The 25960-nt window shown below is 39.1% G+C and overlaps 1 protein-coding gene across 1 annotated transcript in view; it reads left to right on the top strand.

Moving 5' to 3' along the window:
* The window catches only part of MYO18B (myosin XVIIIB), a 1084067-nt gene that overhangs the window by 15889 nt on the left and 1042218 nt on the right, over positions 1-25960 (top strand). The window contains exon 2 of the mRNA XM_077295498.1: positions 25460-25578. Coding sequence (XP_077151613.1) covers positions 25540-25578 — 39 coding nt within the window. The 5' untranslated portion in view covers positions 25460-25539. The remainder of the gene's footprint in view (positions 1-25459; positions 25579-25960) is intronic.

The raw sequence follows: 25960 nt of genomic DNA, 5'->3' as shown, positions 1-25960 counted from the left end.
GTGACCTTCATAATATACATAAGAAATAAGGGGGAGGGCTTGATATAAAAACATTAAATACAAATATATGGCAGCGGAGGTTGGCACCTTATCTTGGACGCAAAGTGGTGAGCCCACTCACTGACGGATTGCTCTGGTGAATCCTAGTAATGGCTATTCTTTCAGGTGCACAAACAAAGGAAACCAGGGAACCAGCACTTTACTGGAATAAATGTGTGTTGTATACCTTCACATGGATCACTACCAATATATCCACCATAAACCAGGCAGGCGCTAATAGGGATCAAATACAATTAAAAAAGGGATAGAGTGCCAACCTCCACTGCAAGGCAAGAAGACCTCATAGGGTAAGACTAGGGCAAGGTAGAGATGTTTTGTATTTGTTCATCATTTTCTAATGTTGTGTGCATACTAACCATCATAGGGGAATAGGAATGCATCCACAATTGAGGGTACTCTCTCCAATGTAACTTCCACTTTCTAGTCGATTTACCCTTTTTTAGGGAGTTCACTTTTCAAACTTATTTGTGGGGATTTATTTTAAGCAATTTAGAACATTTTACATAATATCTTGGATCACATTTATCCTGTGCTCTATGCTAAGCACTTACTTTATAGTTTCCACCTAAATCTCAGAGTGACTCAATTCAAATGAAGTTATTGAGGGATCCATTCACTATAATGAGGCAGCAGAGTTACTCTGGACTCCATCTGGCCTCTGTTCAGCTATGTTTTCCTTTTCTGAAGTGCACAAAACTGTGGCAGACTATGCTTTTATGCACGGCTAAAAAGACGGACACTCCTGGATCATAGGCCAGCTGGCATCCACAGTATCCCATCTGCGTCATGATAGGGAATCTTTCGCTATAAGTTCCATCAAAATCACGTTTTTCAGAGATTTACATGGAAAACAGGTTGTAAGTGCTCAGTGTAGAGCACAGGATAAATGTGAGCCGAGCCTTACTGCGATCTTTGGGAGGCAGAATGAACAAATCATTAGTAGGTCAAAATTGGTTTTATTTATTTTTTTATGCTGTTCCTCATGCGGTATAAAGTGATTAGATGATTTTATTCTTCAGGTCGATGTGATTACGGCAATACCAGATTTACATTTTTTTTTGTTTGGCTGCTGTCACTTACTAGAAATTGCGCTTTTTTTGCCTATCAGAGGGGAGCCCCCTCCCTCTCCCTGCCTTCTAAATGCTGTAGTTGATATCAATCGCAGCATTGAGAAACTAAATCGCCAGGAGTGTCAGCTTTCTTAATTGCTGAGTACCAAGCAGAGTCTGTGTGCACAAAATTGCCAGGACAAATCCATATGTCTTAGATTGGGAAGTCCTTCCCAACTAGTACGTACGGATAAGTGTAAAGTTAAGTAGGGGTTAAGCTTTTTTTTTTCTTAATTTATGTCCACCTTGCAAAAAGAATGTGATTTTCATATCTGTTTAATTATTATGTTAATAGGTAGTTACATACCTGAAAAATTGCAGCACCAGCCAACAGTATTGTTCCAGTGCGTACAGTTGCCAAATTCGACAATTAAAACAGTTGTAAAACTTTCATATTTTATTTCTTTATTCATTTTTTTTATGTTTTCTTCTTCCTTTGTACAAAAAGCAATGCAACTCAAAATGAGAAATTGCAAAGTAGGAAATAAAAATACAGCAAAAGCATGCAGTATGCTCGTGAGGTACAGGTGCATCTCACAAAATTAAAATATCATCAAAAGCTTAATTTATTTCAGCTCTTCAATACAAAAAGTGAACTCATATATTTTATAGAGTCATTACAAACAGAGTGATCTATTTCAAGTGCTTATTTCTGCTAATGTTGATGATTATGGCTTACAGCCAATGAAAACCCAGAAGTCATTTTCTCAGTAAGTTAGAATAATTAACAAAAAACATCTGCAAGGCTTCCGAAGCATTTAAAAAGGTCCCTGTCTGTTACAGTAGGCTCCACAATCATGGGGAAGACTGCTGACTTGACAGAAGACCAGAAGGCAGTCATTGACACACAAGGAAAGTAAATTTTGCATTTCATTTGGAAATCAAGGTCCCAGAATCTGGAAAAAGAGTGGAGAGGCACACAAATCAAGGTGCTTGAGGTCTAGTGTGAATTTTCCACAATCAGTGATGGTTTGGGGAGCCATATCATCTGCTGGTGTAGGTTATTTCAGGAAATTTTAGAACACTTCATGCTTCCCTCTACCAACAAGCGTTTTGGAGATGGAAATTTAATTCTCCAACAGGATTGGCACCTGTTCACACTGCCAAAAGTACCAATACCTGGTTTAAAAACAACAGTATCACTGTGTTCGATTGGCCAGCAAACTTGCCTGACCTTAACCCCACAGAATATATGGGGAATTGTTAAGAGGAAGATGAGAGACACCAGACCTAACAATGCAGATGAGCTTGAATGCTGCTATCAAAGCAACCTGGGCTTCCATAACACCTCAGCAGTGCCACAGGCTGATCGCCTGCATGCCATGCCACACTTATGCAAAAGGAGCCCCGACCAAGTATTGAGTGCATTTACTGAACAAACATTTCACTAGGCCAACATTTCGGATTTTAAAATCATTTTTCAAGCTGGTGTTATAAACAATTCTAATTTACTGAGATAATGGCTCATCAACATAAACGGAAATAAACACTTGAAATAGATCACTCTGTTTGCAATAACTCTTTAAAATATAGAAGATTCACTGTTTCTATTGAAGAACTAAAATACATTAACTTTTTGATGATATTCTAATTTTGTGAGATGCACCTGTGTATGATTGAAAAATTGGACTATTAAAACAGGCAATCAAAAAATGTAAATGTATCCATTATATAAAATTTTTTTTTAAATGCACCCTGGTTCTTTTCAAAAAACAGTTTGACAAGAAAAACTGTTTAGTTTGCTGGCACATAACTGAGCACTTGCAGCAGGCCACTATATTAGGATGGGTTGTATATAATATTGGACTACAACAACAGCAGCAACAAAGATGTTTATGAAAATTAAAATTTTTTAACAACATGGACAATTGTTGAGGTATATACCGTATATACAGGTCCTTCTCAAAAAATTAGCATATAGTGTTAAATTTCATTATTTACCATAATGTAATGATTACAATTAAACTTTCATATATTATAGATTCATTATCCACCAACTGAAATTTGTCAGGTCTTTTATTGTTTTAATACTGATGATTTTGGCCTACAACTCCTGATAACCCAAAAAACCTGTCTCAATAAATTAGCATATCAAGAAAAGGTTCTCTAAACGACCTATTACCCTAATCTTCTGAATCAACTAATTAACTCTAAACACATGCAAAAGATACCTGAGGCTTTTAAAAACTCCCTGCCTGGTTCATTACTCAAAACCCCCATCATGGGTAAGACTAGCGACCTGACAGATGTCAAGAAGGCCATCATTGACACCCTCAAGCAAGCACTATATGCTAATTTTTTTAGAAGGACCTGTACTCGAGTATAAGCCAAGATTTTCAGCCCCAAAAAATGGGCTGAAAGTGCCCATCTCGGCTTATACCCGAGTCATGGAAGGTGGGGGGTCGGCGGGTGAGGGGGAGCGACGATGGTCACATACTCACCTGCTCCTGGCGCTCCTGACACAGTCCCTGCGTGTCCCATGGTCTCCGGCGCCGGCACCTTCTTCCTCTGTTCAGCGGTCACGTGGTACCTCTCATTAAAGTAATTAATATGGACTCCACTCCCATAGGGGTCACTGAGGTGCAGCGACGAGAGGCGAGTATGTCATTTTTTTTAATTGCAGCAGCAGCATTATATGTGGCACTTTGTTACATGGAGCATCTATGGGGCCATACTGAACTGTATGGAGCATTATATGGGGCATATTTGTATATGGAGCACCTATGGGGCCATAATGAACTGTATGGAGCATTATATGGGGCATATTTGTATATGGAGCATCTTATGGGGACATAAAGAACTGTATGGAGCATTATATGGGGCATATTTGTATATGGAGCATCTTATGGGGACATAAAGAACTGTATGGAGCATTATATGGGGCATATTTGTATATGGAGCATCTTATGGGGCCATAATGAACTGCATAGAGCATTAAATGGGGCATATTTGTATATGGAGCATCTTATGGGGACATAAAGAACTGTATGGAGCATTATATGGGGCATATTTGTATATGGAGCATCTTATGGGGCCATAATGAACTGCATAGAGCATTAAATGGGGCATATTTGTATATGGAGCATCTTATGGGGCCATAATGAACTGCATGGAGCATTATATGGGGTATATTTGTATGTGGAGCATCTTATGGGGCCATACCGAACTGTATGGAGCATTATATGTGGCACATTTGTATATGGAGCATTATATGGGGCGTATTTTAATATGAAGCATCTTATGGGGCCCATCATAAACTGTATGGAGCATTATATGGGGCTCCTGATTCAATATGGATATTCAAAAACACTTAACCTACTGATGTCTCAATTAATTTAACTTTTTTGGTATCTATTTTTATTTTTGAAATTTACCAGTAGCTGCTGCATTTTCCACCCTAGGCTTATATTCGAGTCATGAAGTTTTCCCAGTTTTTTGTGGCAAAATTAGGGGGTCAGCTTATACTCGGGTCGGCTTATACTCGAGTATATACGGTAACTGATGTTAAAATTCTGGATTGTTGATATTTGCAATATATATATATATATATATATATATATATATAATAAAATTAGGTCTTTCCTGCCTATAATTCTCAAGTCTAGGTTTCAGGATTCTTGTTTACTAGAAAAACTAGGACCCAGGGTATAAAACTGCCCCACAGATTTGCAAGTGCAGTGTGTGAAGATCAAGAAAATGCTGTTATTAAGATGCTGTGAGTGTAATTAGATAGACCGGGCCATGGTTACCTGTATGCCGGGTCCGGAACTGAAGGGGCTGCATCCTCTGTTCCCGGGAAAAAGTCTGAGTGGGGCGGACCTTCCCCTGCTGTCTGGGGGAAGCCTGAGTGAGACAGAGCTTTCTGCCATCCCAGGAGAGCGGGGAGAGCTAAACAAGCACGCGCAGCGAAGGAGTAGAAGAGGAGGAAAGTGCGAGAGCAGTCTGGCGGCGGCACAGAGCAGTACAGAGGGCAGCGCAGAGAGCAGCGTGCAGAGCGGTGAGGCCTGACGTGGCGATGGGCCATATAGAAAGATCCCCCATTGCCTATAGAGCAAAGCCATGCAGAGCAGAGTCGAGACCTACCACTATCACCAGAAGACGGGGTATTGTTGTGTGCTGAACCCCATTAGTAAGGACACCACGCTCGCTGTTGCCAGTGCTATAGAGCACGCAGGAGGAGCTGCAGTGTTTGGATTTCCTCTAACCCTTGCTACCGTATTGTTATTATTCGTACCATTGCACTTCAGTTTTGTCACTTACACTGTTTAACCTTTTACCTCCCTGTTAACCCTTGCTGTGCCTCCCGTCCGTCACTGCATCTCGCGTTCCTGCTATCACCTTACATGCTGTTACTTCAGTTTATCACAGATCAATGCATTCGCAGTCACAGTATCCAGCTACCGCAACTCCTTATCTCACTTGAACCTTTTGTTTATTATTCAGAGACTAACTACTAATTCCACTTTCACCGTGTTTCACTACTGCAGTAGCACAACACCATCCAATTATGGCCTCTTTCTGTTCCTATGTGGCATTAGCTGTGCTCTTGAGCATCCTATCCGTAACCTGTATAAACCAAAAATGGTGCTGCTTGTCCGGCCCTTATACTTTGTTCTGACTGTTATGGGCCTCTCTGATTTACTGCACTAGACCATGCAATGTGATGGGTGCATAGCATTATGGGGAAGCCTACCTGGCCGCCCCTGTCATTGGGAAAGTCTTACTCCTTGGAAATAAATGTCTTCAATAGATCTAGCAGCAGCCAAAATTGCTCTGCACTTTACACAAATTAAGTATTTTGGTTAATCAGAAGCTTTACTAATCTGTGATGAGTCAGGATATCAAGAAATAGTGTCTGCAAGGCTTTAGGCAGATATTATGTAATTACAGAATCTAGATACTCTCTCACATTGATATTTCCAGTCCCTATCATCTCCATATCAGATGATAGGGACGATAAAGACCCCCACACATTTGTATAGATGACAGCTATCTTTTTCAATTTAGCCATGCACAGCAACGCTTGTCTTGGTGGAGCACTCCAGTCTGCTCTATGACAGAGCAGCGGCTTGATTCAGGGTAGAACAAAAGGATCGGTGGCTGGAAATCCAATAGGCCTAAATTGTCCCTTCCCCTACCTTTTTATAACATTCAGCTGCCAGTATCTTTTCCGTGCTTTCGGTTGTTGCAGATCTGAATTTTACATTTAACTGTCTCTCTTTTTGAGCATTGTGTCAAAATAGCAATTTATCTCTAACACATCTTTCTATCTATATGTTATGGTATAAGTTTATTTTTTTTCTTGGTGTAATTGCCTTCTATACTCATCTCAATGTCTCTTACATTATCAGACCAGAGAAGTTATTGCTTGGTATTTTTTAATGTAACTATTGATTTCTTTTTCTCATCTTGAATTTTTTTGTTTGCTTTTGTAAGCCATTATCTTTTTTAGGGCTAGTAGAGCTACTTCTGTCATACTTCACTTGTAGGACACCATGTTTTGTTGTGACTATTATTAGTACTATGTGTTGTAGAGAATAATGAACTATTGCTGGTATTATTTATGGTAATGAGGATATGTAACACTCAGACTTTATTCCTAGATATGATGTTCTATTTTGTAAGACTCCAGCTGGTCATGAAAAAATGTTGTCATACCTGAGCACTGACAATCTACTCTAGGAATATCAGCTTCACAAGCTGTGTAATACATGATACCGCACACTGTGATGAGATCCATCATCCATCCACTTAATTTATTTATTTTTGTACCAAAATCATACATGAGCTCATCCAATGCCCTCATTTCTACCACTTCAGTCTCTGTTAACATAATGCATTGTTAAAGGGAACCTGTCACCAGAAAAAAACGTTATTAACCTGCAGCTATGGGTTTTATCTACAGGTTACTAGCGTTATTAACCTCCATAACGTTGGCACTTAGCCGCTCACTGAGTGGAGAAAATTTACATTATTTTTTCCGGCAGCGTTCCAGTTTCAATCACAGTTTCCAGTTTCCGGCAGCGTTCCAGTTTGGTTCAGTCACTGCTCAGAGTATGTAACCGCGTCCCGGCCCTGACTGACACTGGCTCTGCATTGGGACTGGCTGTCAGTCACGGTCTGGGGCAAAGTCACAGTCACCGCTCTGTATACTAAGAGTGGGGACTGAAGCGGCTTCGCCCCCATTACTGAATCCGGAAAGCTGCCGTGGGGAATAAAGTTAAATTTCTCCTGGCAGCGTTCAGCTAAGTGCCGATGTGGGGCAGGTTAATAACGCTATTAACCTGCAGATTAACTCCATATCTGCAAGGTTTTTTTTCTTGTGACAAGCTCCATTAGTGGTTTTACTGTGAGGGCTTTGATTTTATGATTAAAGATGATAATGGATGATCCTCTGGAATGCTCTGCCCCAAGATATTAGGACCATCCACAATTTGCATAGTTTTAGGTGCTCCCTCAAAACACATTTATTCAGAGCGGCCTACCACGTTCACTAATCAAACTCATTTTATATTTGTGTGTGTGTAGCCCATTCACTATCCCCATCTACCCCCCACCCCCTGAAGATGGCTGGACGATCATTGTACAGGTCCTTCTCAAAAAATTAGCATATAGTGTTAAATGTCATTATTTACCATAATGTAATGATTACAATTAAACTTTCATATATTCTAGATTCATTATCCACCAACTGAAATTTGTCAGGTCTTTTATTGTTTTAATACTGATGATTTTGGCATACAACTCCTGATAACCCAAAAAACCTGTCTCAATAAATTAGCATATTTCACCCGACCAATCAAATAAAAGTGTTTTTTAATACCAAACAAAAAACCCATCAAATAATAATGTTCAGTTATGCACTCAATACTTGGTCGGGAATCCTTTGGCAGAAATGACTGCTTCAATGCGGCGTGGCATGGAGGCAATCAGCCTGTGACACTGCTGAGATGTTATGGAGGCCCAGGATGCTTCAATAGCGGCCTTAAGCTCATCCAGAGTGTTGGGTCTTGCGTCTCTCAACTTTCTCTTCACAATATCCCACAGATTCTCTATGGGGTTCAGGTCAGGAGAGTTGGCAGGCCAATTGAGCACAGTAATAACATGGTCAGTAAACCATTTACCAGTGGTTTTGGCACTGTGAGCAGGTGCCAGGTCGTGCTGAAAAATGAAATCTTCATCTCCATAAAGCATTTCAGCCAATGGAAGCATGAAGTGCTCCAAAATCTCCTGATAGCTAGCTGCATTGACCCTGCCCTTGATGAAACACAGTGGACCAACACCAGCAGCTGACATGGCACCCCACACCATCACTGACTGTGGGTACTTGACACTGGACTTCAGGCATTTTGGCATTTCCTTCTCCCCAGTCTTCCTCCAGACTCTGGCACCTTGATTTCCGAATGACATGCAAAATTTGCTTTCATCAGAAAAAAGTACTTGGGACCACTTAGCAACAGTCCAGTGCTGCTTCTCTGTAGCCCAGGTCAGGCGCTTCTGCCGCTGTTTATGGTTCAAAAGTGGCTTTACCTGGGGAATGCGGCACCTGTAGCCCATTTCCTGCACACGCCTGTGCACGGTGGCTCTGGATGTTTCCACACCAGACTCAGTCCACTGCTTCCTCAGGTTCCGGTCACCTCTTCTCGTTGTACAGCGTTTTCTGCCACATTGTTTCCTTCCAACAGACTTACCATTGAGGTGCCTTGATACAGCACTCTGGGAACAGCCTATTTGTTGAGAAATTTCTTTCTGGGTCTTACCCTCTTGCTTGAGGGTGTCAATGATGGCCTTCTTGACATCTGTCAGGTCGCTAGTCTTACCCATGATGGGGGTTTTGAGTAATGAACCAGGCAGGGAGTTTTTAAAAGCCTCAGGTATCTTTTGCATGTGTTTAGAGTTAATTAGTTGATTCAGAAGATTAGGGTAATAGGTCATTTAGAGAACCTTTTCTTGATATGCTAATTTATTGAGACAGGTTTTTTGGGTTATCAGGAGTTGTATGCCAAAATCATCAGTATTAAAACAATAAAAGACCTGACAAATTTCAGTTGGTGGATAATGAATCTATAGTATATGAAAGTTTAATTGTAATCATTACATTATGGTAAATAATGAAATTTAACACTATATGCTAATTTTTTGAGAAGGACCTGTAAATACACCAATTTTAAATACACACTTGTGCTTTGTATCTCCCCCACCTCATTGTAAATTGTAAGCTCTCACGAGCAGGGTCCTCTTATTTTGCTTTAATTATTGTATTGTTAATGTTGTTACCTATGACTGTTGGGTTTGAAACTGTTAAACTGTAAAGCGCTGCGGAATATGTTGGCGCTATATAAATAAAGATTATTATTATTTATCTAATATCTATTGTATCAGAGTTTTTTGGTAAGCTGCTAAAACAGATGGCCACCAGAAGAGATTGGGGTCGGACATATGTCGGTTGCCATCAAAAAGAAGAAAACAATTTGGACAATATTTTTTATTTTACGTTTGGGACACCATTTATTAAGACCATTGTTTTGGGTGCCATTCATACTGAATGAGACCGCTGGAGTAAGATGTACCCAATTCATTAACCCCTTCACAATTGCCGACGTTTCCCTACAGTAGACGGTCTTGCAGCGCCCTTGATTCCCAGAGTCCTGGAAGAGCTGAGATTCCGGTGCAGAGCGATAACTCTGACCAGTGTCATCATTGGGATCTGATTGGCTCAGGTCCTGATGATATTAACCCTGTGTTATCCTCTAGATGCCGCGATTAATAGCTATCATGGCTCTGACCCTTTTGGCATCTCTGTGATGTGATTACAGGGGAACTGAAGGTTGTCTTGGCAGCCGGAGGTCATCCTCGAGGTTTGACGGATATGGAGCTATGTTAAACTCAGCCAGCAGCAAAGTCTAACATGTGTTCTGTCAGTGTAAAACTGACAGTTCTCATGTATTGCATACATATGTATTGCAATGAATGAGATCAGCGATTAGTGAAATAAAAAAGTTGAAGTCCCATACAGGAACTAAGAAAAAAAGTTAAAAATAGTGATGAGCGAGTATATTCGTTACTGGGGTTTTCCCGAGCACGCTCGGGTGACCTCTGAGTATCTGTTAGTGTTCGGAGATTTAGTTTTCATCACGGCAGCTGAATGATTTACAGCTGAGTACATGTGTGGGTTGCCTGGTTGCTAGGTAATCCCCACATGTAATCAAGCTGGCTAATAGCTGTAAATCATGCTGCTGAGGCGATGAAAACTTAATCTCCGAGCAGTCATAAATACTCGGAGATCACCCGAGCATGCTCGGAAAACCCGAGCAACGAGTACAGTCGCTCATCACTATTAAAGAAGGTAAAAACATTTTTAAAACAATTTAAAAAAAATCACAAAATAAATAAAAATATGAAAAAAATAATAAACCAATAAATAACTACCATATATTTATGTAAAAATAAAAATATACAAAAAGTACACATATATGATTTTGCCAAGTCCGGAATGACCCAAACTATAAAACGGTCACACTACTTAACCCCTTCAGTGAACACGGCAAAAAAAATATGCTTTTTCATCATACCGCTAAACAAAAAGTGGAATAAAACGTGATCAAAAAGACAAATGTAAAAAAAACTTGTATAGCTGAAAACGTCATACAGCTCCAAAAGCAGAGAAATAGAAAAGTTATATTTCTCACAATAAAGTGATGCAAAAATAATTATTTTTTTGTATAAAATAGTTTTTATTGTGCAAAAGAGGCAATACAATAAAAAAAGATCTAAATGTGGAATCGCTGTAATTGTACTGACACAAAGAATAAAGCTGCCTTATCGATATTACCACACAATAAACAAAAAAAATCCTGTATCAAAAATAAAAAATATTTTGTGTCTTAAAACACTAAAAATAAAAACGTCAACTTATCCCATAAAAAACAAGCCCTTACACAACTCAGGCAACAGAAATATAGAAAAATTATAGCTTTCAAAAATTTTATTTTTGTATAAAAGCATTTTTTTGTGAAAGCAGCCAAACATAAAAAAAACTATATAAGGCTATGTGCACAAGTTCAGGGTTTTTCGCGTTATTTTCGCTGTTTTTTGCTATAAAAACGCAATAAAACCGCGAAAAAACGCATACATTAAGCATCCTATTATTAGAATGCAATCCACAAGTTTTGTGCACATGTTCCGTTTTTTCCGCGGCTGAATCGCACTCTGGAAAAAACGCAGCATGTTCATTCCTTGTGCGGAAGCGCGGGGATTCCGCACACATAGGAATGCTTTGATCCGATTACTTTCCGCATGTGGCTATGCCCACCAAGCGGGAAGTAAGCGGATCATGTGCAGTTGGTACCCAGGGTGGAGGAGAGGAGACTCTCCTCCAGGCCCTGGGAACCATGTAATTGTTAATGTTAAAAAAAAAAAAAGAATTAAAATAATAAATTGTGATATTCTCACCTTCCGGCGTCCCTCGTAGTGTTCCCGCTCCTCACCATGCTTCCGTTCCCAGTGAGGCTTTGCGGCAATGACCTGTGATGACGTGGGTCTCGCGTGATGCTACGTCATCTGAGGTCATTGCAGCTAGGCATTATTGGGAACGGGAGCATCGCGAGGAGCGGGAACGCTGCGAGGGATGCCGGAAGGTGAGAATATCACGATTTATTATTTTTTTAAATTATTTTTAACATTAGAACTTTTTACTATTGATGCTGCATAGGCAGCATCAATAGTAAAAAAGTTGGTCACACTTGTCAAACACTGTTTGACAAGTGTGACCAACCCGTCAATCAGTTTTCCAAGCGATGCTACAGATCGCTTGGAAAATGCTAGCATTCTGCAAGCTAATTACGCTTGCAAAACGCTAGTGTTTAGCGGGGAAAGGCATGCCAATTTCGCATGCATTTTTCCCATGGCACAGTTGCGGAATTGCCGCAGAAATTTCCACAGCAATTCCGGATGTGTGCACATAGCCTTAATCTGGTATCACTGTAGTCGCACCAACCTGGATAGTAAAGTGGTCTAATCACTTATACAGCACGTGGCAGAAAAATAAATACAACTAATTGAGAGCACAGAGAGCTTATATTGGAGTTTCCATGTAAATCTGTGATTCAGACAGAACCTCTGACGGAAGATTCCCTATAATGAGGCAAATAGAGTCACTTTGGACATTGTCTGGCCTATGATTCGGTGGTGTTAGTCTTTTTAGGCGTGCATAAAAGAGAGGTCAGCCACAGTTTTGTGCACCTCTGAAAAGAAGGAGACCGCTGAACAAAGGCCAGACAGAGTCAAGAGTAACTCTGCTGCCTCATTATAGTTTATAGATCTCTGGTGGTGGAGTTTCATCTGAATCACGTCATTCAGAGATTTAAATGAAAACCCCAATGTAAGTGCTCAGCGTAGAGCACAGGATAAATGTGACCCAAAATGTTATGTAAAATGTTCCCAATAAAAGCTTCAACTCAATCCACAAAAAATACAAGTACCTACTCAGGTTTGTCATCTGGCAATGGAAATATAGGGGGCTTCTACGGTACTGGTAGCAAAAGGCTCTGGAAAAGGGCTATGTTCCCCCCCAAAAAAATAAAACCTAGAGAATTCTGCGCTCCCAAATCTTAATGCCCTCTCCTCCTGAGCCCTGCAGTGTGCTTATACCACATTTGGCATTTCTGTAACTATGAGAGCCCGCTTAATTTGCGGGGTGCATGTCTATAAATCAAGAGCTGGATACAATGTATGGGCACAATATACTCGGCACTACGACATTTTGGACACTACAATGGCAGATTTGCAATTTTCAGTCAGAAATATTCATTGCTGCCTGTTTCTGGAAAACACATATGGAGACAAAATCATCACTACACCTGTAGATTAATTCCCAGAAGAGTGTAATTTCCAAAATGGGGTCACTTATGGGGAATTCTGCTCTTCTAGCACTTAGGTGCTCTGCATATGAAGTTTGCAAACTATGCTGTGAAATTTGTTCTCCAAGAGACAAATAGCGCTCCAACCCTCCTGAGTAAAAACAATGGCTGTGTGGCTTTGCTGTACAGCCACTCATGTGAAAATGCTAAATTTTAGGCCAAAGTAACTTTTTTGTCTGAAAAAGTCACATTTCCATTTTTCCTTACATATTGCTTTTATTCATTTGAAGCACATGGAGGGTTAATAAACTTCTTGAATGTGGTTTTGAGCACTTTGAGGAATGCAGCTTTTAAAACAGTGACAATTTTGAGTATTTTCTGACACATAGACCACTCAAAGTCACTTCAAATGTGATATGGTACCTAAAACAATGGGCTTTGTGAATTTTGTTGGAAAAATGAGAAACTGCTAATAAACTTTTAATAATTCTAATGTCCTAACAAAAAAAAATATATAAAAAATGATGCTGATGTAAGTAGACGTGTGGTAAATGTTATTTATTAACTATTTTGTGTGATATAGCTATCTGGTTTAAGGGCGTAAAATTGAAGTTTGAAAATTGCAACATTTTCAAAATTTTCACCAAAATTCTGATAGTTTCACAATTAAACTTAAAAAAATATTGACCTAAGTTTACCACTAACATAAAGTACAATATGTCACAAAAAACATTCTCAGAATCACTGAGACACGTTGAAGCATTCCAGAGTTATTATCACATAAAGTGACACTGGTCAGAGTTGAAAAAATTGGCCTGGTTAGGGAGGTGAAAACAGGTTATGGCGTGAAAGTGTTAAGAGGTAGACGCTACTTAGTGAATAAGGTGCAGTTTACAACTGATGTACTCCTCCAACAGAAGTTTTATTCAAGTCAGGAACTGGCGCACTTTTCTGTAGTAATTCATGAAAGCAAATTAGCATAACTTTTGCTGAAATAGATAGCTGGGTTGTGCCACTCCTGTCCCAGATCCACCCACTTTGTCCAATCTTGCCGTAACTGACATAAAAATGCCAAAATTTGCAAACGTTTTGTGCAACTTAGACCACATTCACAAGTTGAGTATTTGGTCAGTATTTTCCATCAGTATTTGTAAGCAAAACCACAAAACAGAAGTGGTGCACGTGTTTCTGTTATGCTCTTCCTCTTATTGTTCCACTCTAGATTTTGAATGTGACCTTAGAGTTGCAAAAAAAAAGATGTGACATTTGAAAGCATTTTACGATAGAAAATTGGTAAAAATACCTGGATGAATCGGGCCCCTAGTAAGCAGCAAACAAGGTAGAATATTAAGTCATGATAATAGGACAGATATCTATAGAAAAAAAAACAATAATACAAAGCTGATAAAAAAACATAAAAATATAAGGAGCAAACATGAAGTATGTTGTTGTATACTATATTTGCTTACTGAATACCACTATTATGAGGCTGATTTTCTCAAAAAAGGGCAAAGTCAAAATAACAATTATGAGAGGTTAATTAAAACAATGGTAAAACAACAAATGAAAAGAAAGTGAGGTGTAGAAAAAGTCCTCAACAACAGCTAGTCCTGGAGTGTAACAATATTGTATCTTACCATTATTAGGTTCTTTAGAAGGATGTAGATCTGGAGATTTATTCTGATAGAATATAGGCTGAACTGGATGGACCAATGTCTTCTTTCGGCCTTGCTAGCTATATTACTACATTAGTCACCTTAGGGTCATGGGTGTTAGGGGTCGAGTTCCCACCTCTGCACGGGGGGAATCTCAAGCCATCTCCTCTGCGGTCTCCCATTCTTCTCCTGCCGCAGTGGAGCCTGCTCGGCGCAGGCGTCGGTCCCAGTGTCTTGCTCAGTCTGATACTGTGTAAAGGGTTACTACTGCCTTTCCAGCTTCTGCCATTGTAGCCAGTACTGGTCAGCGGTGAGCAGACGTCTTTGGGACTAAGTCTTACTTTTCCCCTTCTGAGCATGCCCAGGGTAAGATCTCTCATTGGAGATCAAGGGTCACATGCTCAGGTACTGCAGCAACTCTCATTGGTCCTTTAGGAAGGTCCTGAAGTTGCTGAAGTTCTGTGGCAGCCTCCCATTGGTCCCTCTGGGAAGGTCCTGAAGTTGCTGCAGCTATAAAAGGTTCACATGACCGCACGGCCATGCGCTAGTATCAATCTATGTTATGTGCTTTGCGCCAGTTTGGTCTTGTGTGTATGTATTTAGGGTGCCGGCTGAAATAAGCCCCTAGAATACAGGCACCTCCGGTGAAGAGTTTTGTGTATATGTATTCAGGGTCCCGGCTGAAATAAGCCCCTAGTATACCGGCACCTCCAGTGAGGAGTTTGTGTGTGTGCAAGACCACTGACTGCTATCAGCTCCGCAGTTAGCTTTGTACTCCTGTGAGTCTAACAGGGCACAGTGCTTTCTTTTGTCGGCGACTCTGTGAAGTAGCAGAATTCGCTTATACCGCCATATAGTGCCATTTACTAGCAGCAGGTTCCTCCTGCACAGTGGACCCGGGCTGCGAACGCACCAATAACTTCATCTATTTACTCATTCCGCTAGCCCTAACAATAAGTCATGCTATATGTAGGATATCAAAGATAGCCATACCTTCACATCATAGGCATTAGTATGCTTAAAATAATTTTTTTTAGCCAATGAATGATTTGTATATGTCTAAGTAGGCTATGTTGTTAAAATGTTCTTTTTATCCCTTCTAGGTTATGAATACTATAGGAATGGAATGAAAGACATAACAGTTATGTTATCTATTTCACCTTTAAATAATAACTATAATTTAAATATTTTTTTCATAAATCAATAGTGAAGTGAAGATAATAAACATTGCAATATATCATCTCAGATAAATCTGCTTCTTTCTCCCTCTGGACTGATCTTTCACTCACAATTCACAGGTAAAATCCGTACACCATATGTAGAGATTTTCATATCACTGAGCTAGGACATGAAAGTTGCTGCTGAAAGTTCTTGAAAAGGGAAATGAGTAAAGGAGAAGGAGCTAGAAGGTAGTCACAGACATTTCGCTGCTAGTACTTCTGAAATCACAGTTACACTTTAAACCTCTCAAAAATGAAGAATTTTATATCCGAATGAACAAAAAAAAAATAAAGATTTAAATTTATCTAAAAAAAAAATATACCATCTTGAGAAATCTTTTGAACCACCTTGACAGAAACAGGCTTGTTTGAAAATGGTATGTGGTTTTCCTTCAATCGATGTGTAATATTTGGATGTGCGGTAGAGGTTCCCTTTTGGGGAAATTTGTTGATATAAAGAGTAATATTTTTTCCCATAATAATTTCTGTAATTTATTTTGGATGTTTTGCAATTCTTATGGGAAGGATACTGGTAGGGTGCATTGTTTCCCAAAATAATTTCTATAATATACATTGGATGTTTTGAAATTCTTAAGGGCATGATACTGGTAGTGTGTAGGGCAGGTAGAGCTGATTAGCCAATTTGTTCATTATGAGTTTTATTGCAGAAAGGGAATAAAAGCAATAACTGTATGGTATTATCTTGGCTTTTAGAAATTAATTTTAATCAAGCTACATAATTAGACGTATTTGGATAATTTATTACTGATCGACAATTACCCGCCAACAAGCTTTGGACTGCTCGAAATTGGTGCATAGTGTACATTTCCAGTTGCAGTGCAGCTCAAGATGTGAGGAAATTAAACAGTGGAATTTGAATTTCACTGCCAAGCATAAAAGTGGGTGCATTTATGTGGTCTTCAATTAATCCGGGGCATGGGGACCTTTTGAAATATTTCCTTAATGGGGTTATCCAGGACTTTTGTATTTTTTTCCTATGTTGCTAAGAAATTACTGGCAAGTAGTTGCTAACTACTTACATGCTCTGCAATGCCATGATCTCTCTCAGCTGAGGTGGCAATTATCCTGCTTCCTATGACTTCAAGTCAACAGAGAAGTTCTTCCTCTTCCAGATTATTCTGTTGACAATGCGTCACTGTTGATGTCATGCTGGTTGACAGCTTGCTCCCCGCAGTTAGAGAGTGAGGAGCCAGCTGTCAATCAGCATGACATCAGCAGTGACGCCCATTAACAGAGTAAAGCAGAAAAGAAGGAGCTGCTCTGTTGAACTGACATCAGACGTAGTAGGAGAATCACTGGCAGGAGTGGTACATGAATTAAGGATAAAAGTATGACAAGCTAAGATATTAATAGTTGGACCAAAGTGGCTATCTATCCGCATTAAAAGTACATTTCAAGTTTACTTTTGTATTAACATGTGGTCAATGTGTGAATATGAAGTGTTATTAGATAAATCAAAGGGGCATTATGAGTAAAAACAAGGGAAAAGTCAGTCTTTTTTAAGGTAATTATATATAGTAATATTAAATTATAACCAGTATGAGTTTTCTAAGCGAAATTTTAAAGCGATGGAAAGCATGACAGGTGTACCTTGTATCATTAAACTCTGTAAGAAGCTTATCTTACAAGTGTGGCTGAAATTTTCCCTTAGACTGGTCTTGCTGGCTGAGAGCTTTGGCTTCTGAGTCTGGAGATATCTAAGGTGAATTCAATTCCTAAATATAGAGAATACATTACGAGTACAACTGGAAGCCGTTAGCTAATGATTAGCTGAGGCGACTATTTGGCAGACTTCATTGTAAGGAGGACAGGATTTAGTGTCAGGCAGGATTAAAGAAGGTCACAGCAAGCCCTGAAAGATAGCCCTATGTCTCACCATAGTGTCATGTAGTAGTGTGCTATAGAGTAGTTATTAGGCTGTATGGTTGATTCTAAAATGTGGTAATCGCCTTTTGAAAGCATATTGATTGTTTTATAATAGATTCAAAGCAAAAGGCATTAACATAAGGTATAGAATGGATCTACGGTCACAACTGGTATTTTGTGATAATTGTCTAAGATAAAAGGTGGCCTTAATGCTTATAATGACTGGTTAAGGACCCATTTAGAAAATACAACTGCAACCATTCAACAACTGCATATCAAGCCTATGAGTGGTTGATCAATGGCTTGTTTATACAGGCTGTCGATAATTCTAGGTCCACAAAATGATCATTAGTACACTAATTGTGTGGGCATAGAATATTATCATTATTAGCAGCACATCCCAAGGACCATGTGCTGCTTAGAATGATGATATCGCTTGCTCATTCTGAGGTTTGTACACTAAATGGCTTGGGAACAAGTGGAGTTAAAAAGAAAACATTTATAAGAAGGGAAAAGTTAATTGTTCTCAGATGCTTAAATTAGAGGACTAAGTTTTTTTTTCTTCTGAGTGTAAATCTGTGGTCTGGTTGAATGGTTTCTTTAGCAGACTTATTTTTGCTCACTTTTGTGCAGTCTGTGTTATAAATTATTGTTATAAATACCTTCACAATTTAAAACCTTTTTTTCAGTGGATTTTGTGTGCCTAATTAGCAAGGGAAGAGTTAATTGATCTCAGGTGCTTAAGTCCTTCATGACCATGTCTTTGATGCTCGCTTCGACACTGAGCCCACATCTTGATGGCTGATTTAGTCAGCTATCATGTGCCTCTTACAGCCACGGGTGGATCTCAGATCTTTGGCATTTAACATGCACTACACAAGTCCTGCCCATCGGCCTCTCTGTCACGTGATCACGGGGCACCGATGGGTTGTCATTATAGCCGGAGGTCTCCATTGTCATTGTCAGAGATCATGACTTTTGCTACACATAACAGTGCAGATTAGACGATGGCAGCTTTATGTCTCCTAAATAAACTACTGAAGTCAGTAAAAAGTAAAATAAAAAGTTTAAAAAAACAACAAAAAACACAAGTTAAAATCACCCCCCTTTTGCTCTTTGAAAATAGAACAATGAAAAAAATCTAAAAAATACACCTATTTGATATTGTTGCATTCAGAAATGTCCGATCTATCAAAATATAAAAACATATACACCTAAACATTTATCCAATAAAGGAAAGCCATGAAGCATAGCAATATATGTACACCAAAAGGGTAGCACTTTCAGCAAGGGCTATGTATAAAAACAATGTTTTATTTTTTTACACATACAAAGTATAAAAAATATCTATAAGTACTGTGAGATAGCGCTACCTGAGTGGGTTGGGGAAACTCGCTTGGCAATGGGAATTAAAGCACTCAGGCATGATTTCTCCACATAAACAGTCTTTCTGGTTTATTAAGACTCAAACTGTGTCACAAACAGTTCATTATACATGTCAACGGAACACATTAACCACCGGCAGTCTGTTCCAATGGCAGTTGCTTCTCTGCCTGTAACCCCCCGTTAACTGGAGTTACCTTACAGGAGCTCCGGCTCCACTCCTGTCAGTGCTGGTTCCCAGGAGAAAGCTGCCTCACTGGGATCACCGTCCTTGTGACCAGGGCACCTCAGATAGTCCAGACGCGCAGTAGGAACTGTAGCTTTCCCAACATAGCAGCCGTCCCAGGCTCTGCAGTTACAGCCTCTCCGTGCTCTATTCAGGAAGTCCAGTCCCAGGCACTTCCAACACACAAGCCTTCAGTCCATGGTCTCACCGTGTACTTCCAGGAATCCAGTCCATCCCAGGACATTCCAACACACTGACCATTAAGTCCATAACCTCAGCAGGTGCTTCCAGGAATCCAGTCCACTCCAGGTCATTCCAACACACAGCCTATACAGGAACTCACACTCTGAACCATGTGAAACAACACCCTGGTTACATTACATAGTTGTAACCACTCCCATAGGTGGGAGGTGTGTGTGGCTAGTTCGACCCGCCCAGCTCTCAAACTAGCCCCGCAAGCCTCCCTCTATAAACTATACAATTACGTGTGGGACTACAGGTCCCAGAACACAGGGCTCCCTGGTTGTAACATGGGTCACTGTACCACAGTAAATTTAAAAAAGTGAGCGACCACAGAAAAAAACATGCGGCGAATATACCTGGATACTAAAGTGTACATTATTATAAAATTATTTGTGAAATGATGAATTCAATTGATACTCAGATGTATTCATGTGTGTCTAAAGAGAATGCACATAGTTCGATGCATGTAGCTCAATTGTACACCAGCTATAAGGATCAAATATTATGAGTCTACATACGTATGCAAATTGATTATAAGGCCATATCTGCAAATAAGCATGTATGTATCCCAATATTGGGTAACTATTAGAGTCCGAACACTAGGATGTCAGTGTACAATTTAAAGTTATGGCCAAAAATAATCAAATATACAATGCCAAATATGTATCAGGCACTCCCTATTCAATATGCACACATCTCTACATATGACTGAGCAAAAAGTAAAGGATTCAATAAGCCCACCTTACCTGATGTGTATTTCGACAAGAAATGCTCTTCGTCCAGGGGTGTAAAATATAAAAACAATTAATCCGATCGGTAAACGGCGTAATAAGAAAAAAATAAACATCCAGAATTACGGGAGGTTTTTATTGCCGCAACAATGCAATAAAATGCAATAACAGGTGATCAAAACACTGTATCTACCCAAAATGGTAGCAATAAAAACATCAGCTCGAGGCACAAATAATAAGCCCTCGCCTAGCCCCATATCCCAAAAAATGTAGACACTAAGAGCCTCGGAAAATGGTGACAAAAGTGAAAGTTTTATTCACTTACAAATTTTGGAACAGTTATTCACCACGTAAATAAAAAAACCTATACATGTTTTGTATCTTCGTACTTTTACTCACCTGAAAAATCATATTGCCAGGTCAGTTTTACCATACAGTGAACATAGTAAATAAAAAAACCCCCAAAAATTGTGAAATTGCACTTTTTTTTGCAATTTCACCGCACTCTGAATTTTTTTCCCTGTTTTCCACTGTATGGTTAAATCGATGGTGTCATTCAAAAGTACAACTCGTCCCCACCAAAAAAGCTCTCATATGACTATATTGACAAAAAAGAAAAAAGTTATGTGTCTGGGAAGAAGGGGAGGAAAAAAACAAAAGCACAAAAATGGAAAATTGCAAGGTCGTGAATGGGTTCAATTAGAGCATAGAACTCAGTATGAGGATTGCTAATTCTGAGGCTTGATCAATAAGTGGTTTGGGAACAAAGGGAGTTAGAAAACAGGAGTTGGAAAAAAAAGGAGTTCAAGAGTATCTTTTATTATTCTTTACTTTTTTATTTGTATAGATAATAGATAGCAGGATTTGAGGTTTCTTTCAATGCACAGGTTGCCATATGTACGCACAACTGCAAGTGCAGCAGGAGCTTCAGGGTGAATACCACTATGGCACATGTGAGCATGCTGCTCATTTGGAAACTCATATTAGAGATCTGGAGTAGCAAAATGAAACACTGATGGCAATTGACAATCTTGATAGTAGCATACTGCTCACTGAGCAAACAAATGGAATAGACATGGAAGGTGGAGAAGTGGGTCAGAAGGAGCAGGCAAGTAGCTGGCTTAAATTACTAAGGGGGAGTAGAAAGTGTTTTTTTAAGAAAAGGAAGACCACTCCTTCCTTATTTTGTCCACATCCAAGCAAAAGTGAATGATGATGGAAGGGTGTTACTTAAAGACCACCCCAACATCACTGAGGAGTCAGCTGAATTTTTGGATGGTGTGAACTGCACGAACAGGTAAAGTGATTATCTGAGATTTTGCAGGATAACTTTATGGGCAAGTTCATGGAAGAACTGACAAGAAGTGACGTTCTGCAGGATCTGATCCTTTCTAACAATTCTGACCTTGTTGGAAGTGTCACTATTGGCAAAAGCCTTGGTGCCAGTGATCACAATATAATTAAAATTTTGCTTGTACTGTAAAAACACATATTCAGAAGAGAAAGGTAAAAATATAGGGAGGGAATCAAAGCTTTTTTGTAAGATTATTTGTTAAAAAAAAGCTGTGAAAAGTTGCACATTTTTTCTAATACAAGGTTGTTTAGCAAAATTGCAACTTTTGGAGTTTTGACACCATTCTGGCCCAGTGCTCACAAAGTGGGAGGAGCTGAAGCAAGATGGGGCATGAAGTGGCTTTGTCACCACGGTCCATTAACTGCATGACTATCAGCGACATTCTCAATACCAAAAAGTAGTAAGGTTTGAATCAAGTCACGCACGGATGCATAAAGCAAAGGCAGCACTTCAGGATATGAATGAACTGAAGTACTGTAGATCTATACTGAACAGTCAGTCTTAAAAATGTATTCCTATAGGTAACAAGCATGGTCGACAAACATTTATCTCCACATGGCTTACACCTATGGTTTAATTAGAATATATAAAATGAAGGGTTCAATTGTAAAGACTTCAAAACCTATTTAATGCTATAAAGAGCTGAATAGAATTTGTGAGAAAAATGAATCAAAACAGCTAAAGAAGAAAATGAACAGCAGGTAGCCAAGGAGAGCAAGACAAGTCCCACAAAATACTTAAAAACTATAAACACACAAAAAAAAAACAGGTCCGCACAGGTGGCTACCCTAAATAATGGTAATGGGGAGTTGTTCAGTCAGGATCAAAAGAAGGCATAATTACTTTTTATTCTTTAGCTTTATATACACTAAAAAGAGTGGTTTTGATATGACATCTAAAATACTCTTGTGGTTAATTGGAAATAAGTTCACACACAGTTACATAAAATCAATGTGACATATGTTTCAGGCCCTGATGGGCTTTATACAAAAGTTTATAAGGAACTAGACTGAGTTTATTGCTATGCCCTTATAAATGATGTTTAGATACTCTAGTGACTGGTACTGTGCCAAGTGACTGGCACCAAGGTAATGTGGTGCCCATTTTCCAAAAGGGCTCCAGGTCTTTTCCCAAATAATTATAGACCAATTAGCCTAATATCCATTGTAGGAAAATTGTATGAGGGACTTGTAAAAAATTATACACAGTATTATGTGATAGAAAAGGTATTATAAATGATAGCACGGTTAGTACAGAAGAGGTCAAACTCATTATAAAGAGATGAGGAAAAACCTGGACAGAGGGGTACCTGCGGATATAAGGTTTTTGGACAATGCAAAGGCATTTGAAATTGTCCCAAACAGACACTCAATGAGTTAATTAAGGTCTTTTCTATTTTTGTCTTGTGGTATTCTGTTGCACCAAATTCTTTAAAATGGCTCATTCATTTTGCTCACAGTAAAAAAAATACTCTTTGAGTCACTTTTTTGGTAGTTTTTGCCTGTTTTCATTTGTGCCTTATGCTTCGTTTTCCAGATGTTTTTGACCTATTCATCAATTGTAACTTTGTGAAAAGTCACAACATTTTTGCTCAATTGCATTTCAGTTTATGAAAGCCTGGATTTTTGTTCAAAATTTTCAGACATTTAAAAAAAAAAAAAAAAAGTGACTTTTTGTGCTAAAAGATGCAAAAAAGTAAAAAGACAAAAATAGAGCACATTTTTTATTTTGTGCAAAACTAATGATCCATGATCAAAATTCCGGGCACAGGTAAAACCACTTCAGAGTGGAGGGGAACTAGAGTTCAATTGCACAGAAAAATTTGTCAATTTATACAAAGCCGCAATTGATTAATTTACTTGTAGCTGAAACCATCTGGAAAACCCAAACCCGAATACTTTTTGTATACTCAGCTATATTCAGTGTATTATATAATATTAATGATAATCACTTGTAGAAAATGATGTAAGCTTTTGAAAAAAATTATTAACTTTTATAATTTCCACAATGTTGTTTGCAAAGATATCTAGGACATCCAAACTGAAGGGGAGACTTAACAAGTCATATTGTTGGCTCTATCCTGGATTGACATAATGGTAATGGGGGTAATAGAAGGTGCTCACACATTTTATACCTTTCTTTGGTTATGCTAAAATAATTATATTACAATCCACCATGTAAACTTCAGTTTGCGGCCGGCGTCACACTCAGCGTATGAAAATACGGTCTGTTTTTTACGGCTGTAATACGCAGAAATGTTCCCAAAATAGTGATCCGTATGTCAACCGTAGGCAGGGTGTGGCAGCGTATTTTGTGCATGGCATCCTCCGTATGTAATCCGTATGGCATCCGTACTGCGAGATTTTCTCGCCCATTTTTCCCAGGCTCGAGTTCATATGAGGACATCCAGCAGAGGGCGCATCACCGCTACTCAAGGTAACTACAGGACATTCCCCTGCATTACATTCATTCACAACATTTTACAGACAGGAGCGACTGCATTAGCACAGCTCCTGGCTGTAAAATGATTTAACCCCTTCAGATGGATTTACATCATGGCACTGACAGAACGACGGAAGGTATGGGATATTGTTGATTTTTTATTTTACCTTTTTTACAGGACGAGGGTCTTTAGGTGGATTACCAGTATAATAAAATATTACAACACCCTGTGTCTTTATTTCATTAAAATACTTTTAAATAATGTGTGTGTGTTTTATTAACCATTTCGTACTATTGGATTAATAATGGATACGGGATAGGTGTTATAATTGACGCCTCTCCATTATTAATCTGGCTTAATGTCACCTTACAATAGCAAGGTGACATTAACCCTTCATTACCCCATATCCCACCGCTACAGGGAGTGGGAAGACAGTGGCCAAGTGCCAGAATAGGCGCATCTTCCAGATGTGCCTTTTCTGGGGTGGCTGGGGGCAGATGTTTGTAGCCAGGGGGGCCAATAACCATGGACCCTCTCTAGGCTATTAATATCTGCCCTCAGTCACTGGCTTTACCACTCTGGTGGAGAAAATTGCGCGGGAGCCCACGCCAATTTTTTCCGCGATTTAACCCTTTATTTTACTAGCTACAGCGCCCAAATTTTGCACATACACACTACTAATATTAGTAGTGTGGAATATGCAAAAAAAAGGGATATGAGATGGTTTACTGTATGTAAACCATGTCTCATATCCTGTCGGGTTTGTGAAGGAGAAAGAAAAAGCCGACAATTGAATTACCGGCTTTTCTATAGAACACTGCTGCGTATTTCTCGCAAGTCACACTGCTGGTCCATGTGTAATCTGTATTTTTCTCGCCCCCATAGACTTTCATTGGCGATTTTTTTGCGCAATACGGTGACAAACGCAGCATGCTGCGATTTTCTACAGCCGTACAAGACCGTATAATACGGATCAGTAAAATACGGCAGATAGGAGCTGGGCCATAGAGAATCATTGTACCGTATGCAATCCGTATTTTCTGCACCTCTCGTAAAACTCGCTAGTGTGACGCCGGCCTGAATGAACCAATCTTAATAATGCAATTGGGGTCCTCGTTTGTTATTTAGATCAGATATTTTCCATTTTTTATATATTTGTTCATTGGCTGCAAAGTAAATGATTTTATTTTATACTAAGGTATATCAAATTGAATTTCCATTATTCATGTTACTAATTAACCATTTCTCTTCTCTTCTTTCCCTCCGTATCACTTCATCCTGTTTGTCCAGTGTTGATTGAAGCCTAATGTTTCACTTGCCTTGACTCCTCACACCTGAAGCAGCAAGCCACCTCCAGACACTGTAACAGCATGGCTATCTCCTCACGCCTGGCACTGTGGGAACAGAAGGAAAGTCTCACTTCTCTCGCACAAATCCCATTACCCTTCACCTGCATGTTCAGATTAATATGTTATCATTTTATGTATATCATTCTATAGGCATACCCAGTAGTGTAACTCCAAGCTTATGGGTTTTTATTTAAAACCAACTATCACAGGATTTTAACACTTTACTGACAAAGTGATTCTTAATTTTTGCTCTTTCATTTTTTTTCCATCCCTTCTTCTAAGAATCTTTTTATTTTTTATTTTCTTCTTGCATAGTTCACATGAAGAATTTTTTTGTGTGAGATAAACTGTAGTTTTGAACGACACCATTTATTTCACCATACAATGTATTGAAAAAGGAGAAAAAAAAAATATTTTTTTTATGAATTGTTAAAAAATCCTT

The sequence above is a fragment of the Ranitomeya variabilis genome, chromosome 1, assembly GCF_051348905.1.
Source record: "Ranitomeya variabilis isolate aRanVar5 chromosome 1, aRanVar5.hap1, whole genome shotgun sequence".
NCBI lineage: Eukaryota > Metazoa > Chordata > Amphibia > Anura > Dendrobatidae > Ranitomeya > Ranitomeya variabilis.
The sequence above is the reverse complement of the archived record's forward strand: the minus strand, read 5'-3'. Positions and strand labels throughout refer to the sequence as shown.